The sequence below is a fragment of the Magallana gigas genome, chromosome 6, assembly GCF_963853765.1.
Source record: "Magallana gigas chromosome 6, xbMagGiga1.1, whole genome shotgun sequence".
Taxonomy (NCBI): domain Eukaryota; kingdom Metazoa; phylum Mollusca; class Bivalvia; order Ostreida; family Ostreidae; genus Magallana; species Magallana gigas.
This window is the reverse complement of record NC_088858.1, coordinates 14,810,257-14,816,429: the sequence shown is the minus strand read 5'-3', so window position 1 is coordinate 14,816,429 and position 6,173 is coordinate 14,810,257. Positions and strand designations below refer to the sequence as shown.

The 6,173-nt window shown below is 33.5% G+C and overlaps 1 protein-coding gene across 1 annotated transcript; it reads right to left on the bottom strand.

The window, feature by feature from the left end:
* Nucleotides 1-674: 674 nt before the first annotated feature.
* LOC105326968 (uncharacterized) lies at nucleotides 675-4,675 on the bottom strand. Its single transcript, XM_034470301.2, has 12 exons — nucleotides 4,611-4,675; nucleotides 4,056-4,144; nucleotides 3,511-3,832; nucleotides 3,227-3,312; nucleotides 2,942-3,140; nucleotides 2,709-2,828; nucleotides 2,528-2,610; nucleotides 2,200-2,404; nucleotides 1,941-2,060; nucleotides 1,695-1,783; nucleotides 1,379-1,583; nucleotides 675-1,110 (listed from the first exon to the last, which is right to left on the bottom strand). The coding sequence occupies exons 1-12, from the start codon at nucleotides 4,638-4,640 to the stop codon at nucleotides 994-996; spliced, it is 1,665 nt and encodes a 554-aa protein (XP_034326192.2). The 5' UTR covers nucleotides 4,641-4,675; the 3' UTR covers nucleotides 675-993.
* Between the last annotated feature and the right edge of the window lie 1,498 nt (nucleotides 4,676-6,173).

Here is a 6,173-nt window from a genome sequence, read left to right as displayed (position 1 = left end):
TATTTAGAAAAAAGTAGAACCTTGCACATTAATGTTGTAGCTTTGTCTCAAAATAGGGTACCCTTTTTTAGAATGGGTGTCAGAAACTATCTGTCGACACGATATATTTGTCGGTGTCTTTAGAGGAGGTGTCAAAATCAAGCCCGAGCAAATTAACCCCCCCCCCCCTTCGGAAACAACAGGCATCAACAATTCAAATGGCCTCGTATTGTTACAAAACTGGAATAGTCAGATATTTTACACATTGTACTTTATCCCATAAAAATATCTCCTCCTGTCTCGGGCGGAAACGCCGCAAATTCAAATGGGAAATCGGGAATTATTTTGCCTTTATCCTTGTTTTGAACCCTTACTGAATTACAGTAGTGACGCATGCATGTTACATTTGGCGCCCGACGTTAAATACCATCGATTTTCCTTAGAAATATGCCCGACAGCATACCCATAGGTATGTAGGATTCCAAAGCATAGTTTAAGGTTTGTGGAAATTATTTTTGATAATCTTGGATTACATCGTTTTGTTTCAGTAATGCAGCCATCATGAATATCAATCAAGCTTGATTAAGCAGCTCCGCAATTTTAAATTAAAGATACGGAAATTGTGAAAAACCTACCAACATTGATATTCAGATCTATTTAAAAAAAACTACATATAACCAATTGTTCTGAAAAATAGTTGTTTATTATGAGATAATAAAGTTGCTAATAGTGTTCAAGGTACATGTACATTGGATTATGCAAAAGGACATCGACATCTGTAATTGTGCAGTAGAAGGGATAAATATGTGTGAAATATTTTCCTTTCCATGTAGTAGACAACTGACAGCGACAAAGGAGACTAATTAAATGATGTACATGGCCGTATATAACGTAGACCACAAAAATACATTCGTATATACATCGCAGATTACACTAACGGTTTTTACATTGACTTATATTTCAAAGACAAGAAGCAGATGCTCTCTGGTGTCATAACTGACGTCATAAGTGTTCTTAAACCAATACTTCCGGTTCGTAGAAATTGCAGTCTCCATCCATGAACAGATGTGTAATTCTCTCCAAAGGCAGGCGGTGTTTGAATTCAATAAACGATTGACCATTGACAAAGGTCTGTAAAAAGAGATTTGTTAACTTATTTGGTGGTATATTATATTTTGATGAATGATTTACACCGTCGATAATAACAGATATTTAACAACGTTGCTAGATAAGTATATTCAATATATCATACAACGCAAGATGGCTTGCAAGAATTTTTATTTTTTTTTAAATGATATAGATTTTTTTTAAATTGAGTTATTTGTTCCCTTCAATGAATCTGATAATAAAACTACTAAATGTACAGCTGTGATTTAAAATCTGCTAAAAATGTACTTACCATTATTTTTTCTTTATCGACGTAGAAGACAATCTCAGAAATGTGCCCAAAGTCGAAAGGAAAACATGGAGTTTCGCTTTCCTCCTTGCCCCATTTATCATTTTGACAGGAATTTCGAAACACTTTACGGTCGCCTTTGCGAACTTTGAAATGGAAAGCAATATCTTTTTTCTCCCTCTCACCGCATTCAACGTTGATAACAAATCTGCAAAAGTTAATTTAATATCGGGATATAACACAAAGTAGTTTTGATATTATACATTTAATTTCTTGCTTAATAACTTTTACTTTAAATATTGGAAATAAATTAATTTACTGTCTCCAGTTCTTTTTTGGAATTGCCTGTAGGGTAACCCAACTCCCCGACTGTATTCCTCCCGGTAACAGTTCCATAGCAGGCTTAACCTGATGAAGTATATTGATATATTCAGAAATTTTATTTCTATGATATAAGCATTAGAAGAGAGAGAGAGAGAGAGAGAGAGAGAGAGAGAGAGAGAGAGAGAGAGAGAGAGAGAGAGAGAGAGAGAGAGAATGGATTAGAAAATGAGAGAGATGGTACCAATCTCTTCATCAGAAGTGTCTCCAATATGAATACTTTGCCAGACACGTTAACAGCTTTGATGTCTTTAATAGATCCCCGTACTTTATAGTTGGTTAACGGTTTGCCATTCACAAAGATCTACAAAGTTACAGAAATGATCAGTTAAAGTATACATTTAATTTCCATGTGTATGAACTATCATATTGTTTTAGTCTGCATATTAAGCTTCTTAAACAAACTTTTATGCATTCGGTTATGTTTTTCTAAGCACCCAAACCTTGAATTTCTTTTTTTTAGTTTCTACTCTGATTCGAAACGGTTTTCCGCTACTTAGAGCATCGGGTAGATCAACCTTTTCCTCAGTTTGCCATTTGCCTGCTTTTTTGCTGTTCAAGAAGATGTCACGAGTTTGCGCCCGAGGATTAAGGTGTAAAGCGATGTCGCCATCCATTGATTGTCCGTTCAGAAAGTTCACAGCGAAACTTGAAATTAAATATTGTATCTCCGGGTAAAGTTGTACACAAAAGTTATATAGACTTGGGATTCTGCAGAGAAAAACGTGAATATGCTATATATTGAATACATATTTGTATAAATATACATACGGGTCTCCTTTCTTATCAACAATTCCATTTAGAACGAAGATGTCTCCAGGTTCAAGACCAGATTCTACTTCCATCAGAGAAAGCTTAAAGATGGCGTGAAATAAAATTTTAGTTCATGTCATAAGAGTACAAGAAAACATATAAAGTACCGGATGAGAGACAGACAGACAGACAGACCCACCATAGATCCCAAATACTCAGTTTCTTGAATATTAACTCTGCCCTTGATATTCAGAGTAGAAATGTTCTCAGGGTCTCCTCGGTATGTGAAATCTTCAAAGTGCTCATCGTTCACGAACACCTAAATGTACAGGAAATCGTAAATAATAATAAGTGTAAGATATCTAAAATAACCCATTGCTTATAAAAAGAAATCATCGCTTTGCAATTAAGGAACTTCCACATTTTGCTTACTGTAAATTTATCTTCCATGAGGACAAACGAAGCCTCAAAGTACTGCATTGGAAGGAAGGGAAATTTTTGTACAAACTTTCTTTCTTCTTTTCCCCAGTTACCATTCAAACAAGCATTTATAATCAAACACTTCTCCTGGGGGCGGGGGTTGAAGTGAAAGTATATGTTTCCTTTGTCGTCCATGAAACTGATCGAAAACCTGAAAAGCAAACTCTTTGCCTAAAACTGTCTATTAGTTTGTGTTTGTGGATGAAGAATAGAAGCACAATCTCCTTTCATATTTACCCGTCTTGTCCAGAGCACATGCCTCGGACTCTGATTGTCTTTCCAACCTTCAATCCGCTAGGAAGTTTTGAAGTTAACGGAATTATCTAAATCAAAAACATGTTTTAGTGTAAGTATTAGCCGTGTTGTCGTAAATGCATTTCTATTGACGCTTTTTTTTCGAGATACAATCATTTAAAGAAAGAATCAAAATTTAAAACAAATGCTTTATTCCAATAGAGATCACGAAATGTTGTTTCTAACTCGTTCACCCCCATAAATACATAGAAAGAAAGAAAACTTACGGTCCTATGTTGATATGTAACGGCAGAGTATTCGGCCCCTTCACGCAGAACAAGAAACTTGCCCTTCTTCAAGTCTGTTCTGTGTTTAAAATCAGCAAACATCTTTCCATTGACCAGTGTTCGAAAGGCATCTTTTGTTACTTCGATCTTCAGAGTGAAAGATTTTCCATTTGTAAAAGGAAAATCCGGCTGCCATTTTTCTTCTTCCCCCCAGTTTCCACCAATGAAAGAGTTTCGTACGCAAATGCCCTCTGTCGGTCGAGGGTTCAAATGTAACAAAATATCTCCGCCCTCCTTTTTTTCGGAAATATTGATGGCGAATCTGTTTTGTAATTTAACAAGAACGATATCTTTTTATAAACAAATAAATTTATTCAAAATCTGAAGCGTTAAAGAGATATAGTTCTATTGTATTATGTATCTCATATATATATATATATATATATATATATATATATATATATATATATATATATATATATATATATTTCAAATGTCCAAAGGCCATTTCTTTGGTTTACTATATTATTTTTATGAACGCTTACTCTTTCGTCTCCCATGGAACTCGACCCCTCACTATAATCTGCAAGCCTGGAGACAGACCTTCCGGAATCTCATAAACCTTGGCGATGTCCTTTTTTGAAATTATCAAATTGATATAAGTTAAACTAATATATATATATATATATATATATATATATATATATATATATATATATATATATATATATATATATATATATTGGGGGGTCCTCGACAAAATAAAACAAGAAATAGTCATAGACTGAAAAGTGACTGTCTGCTGAAATATGTCGGGACACTACGCGTTTGAAGAAGAAGAATCAGCGTTTCGCCTTATACGAACTATGTACAACCCTACACTGTCCCAAAGAAGGTAGAAAAACCTTTAAGTAATTTATATTTATGTCACAATTTAAAATGCACTGAAGTTATATCTCACATCTACTTAATGTTGATTAAAAATTGACGATACATATAAGAATAAAAAAATTATTATATCGTATGATTCAAGTCATAAGTGATGAACAGCTCTTTACAATATAATTTCATTAATGGATATGCTTATGAATTATGATCACCTTCGTTTTCCCGACCTCTCGGATTTTCATTGCCTCTTGCTGTTGTCTGGATACACACCTTAAAACTAAACTGATGAAAACGATTTATTGTCAACGTATGTTACTGTCATGTTGTAAATTTTGAATTTACCGGGTGGCAGTAAATACAAAATTTATTTACTGCCACCCGGTAAATTCAAAATTTACAACATGACATTACAATAAGATGCAAATAAATTGGCAATCAGTACACCTAAATCTGAGAGGGTTTTTTCTTACTCAAGTGCTGGTTAATATTTGGAACCATTTTAACAAGAGCTTGGAACTTTGTGTATTTGTATCAAACAGCATTGTGCCAGCTTCTTTGTTGGCCACTCAGCCATGGCTTTTTGAAATCAACAAGATTTGCCTTGCTTTTGAGCTCATAATATGCAATTTGTGTATATTTTGCTTGAAACCAGCGTCATTTTTAACTTGTTTTGACGCAAGAAATAGATAGTTACGTCTTACAAAAAGTCCAAGACCTTGTTAAAATGGTTCAGACTGGATGTTAGTTATCAAAGCAAGAAAAATTGAAAACTGCTTAAAAATTTACAAATTTGATAAAACTCTTTATGATATATACAGTCGTATTTGAGATTTTTGAAAGCATATTCTCAATCAAAAGCATCGGATATTTCATAAAATAGTATCTTGACTCGCATCAGCCACACCGTCAGTGTCTACATAGAACGCAGGGGAGTCAAATCCAGGGTTGATTTAGGTCAGTTATCAATAATCAATATAATTATGGTTTTCGATCCATTTCATTGCTTTAAATTGATAGGAACTTATATTCATAAATTCATTTTTTTTTTAAATAAATTTTCAAAATTTGATTTTGAATATCTTTTTTTGAAAATTTTCGGAGCATGACATAAAGAACAGTAATTTATAAAACTCACATATCAGAGTATGATTTCAAGAGAAAATTTATGTTTCATATCTTATGCTGCTTTCTGTTCACATGCATTAACATAAAAGAAAAGTAACAAAGGATCACAATAACTTGGTACTTACGTAACAGCTGTGCAGGTATTGACAACAGGTTGTTCGGTGAGCTTCCCTTTATATTCTGTTTGCGAAAGTGTTGATCATTGATGGTTTATGTTTTCCTGTTTACTAGTAGTCACTCACATCTTTAAAGATGTCCCACTTTTCTCTCATTTGAATGTTTTCTCACTAAAATATTAGCCTTAGGACCAGTATTCTTGGAAATGTGCATATTCACTGCACATTGTAACTACCATAAACTTATTATGTTGTCGAAAAGTCAAATTTAGCAAAAGATGTGTTAATTATTATTGTTTCTTAAATTCTAAATTGATACTGTTTTAAACTTATATTGTATGTGCATAATATACTGTAAACGTACTACATTTGGCTGTGTATTCTATTTAGCGCTTTTAGAGGACTGATTCCGCTAAATCAAGTACAACGCTAAATACCATGCATAAATGTATAAGAATACTCACATTCAGGAATAGTCAAAACCTAAATTCCGCCAAATATCGAACACTAAATATAATACGTTTACAGTAAGTC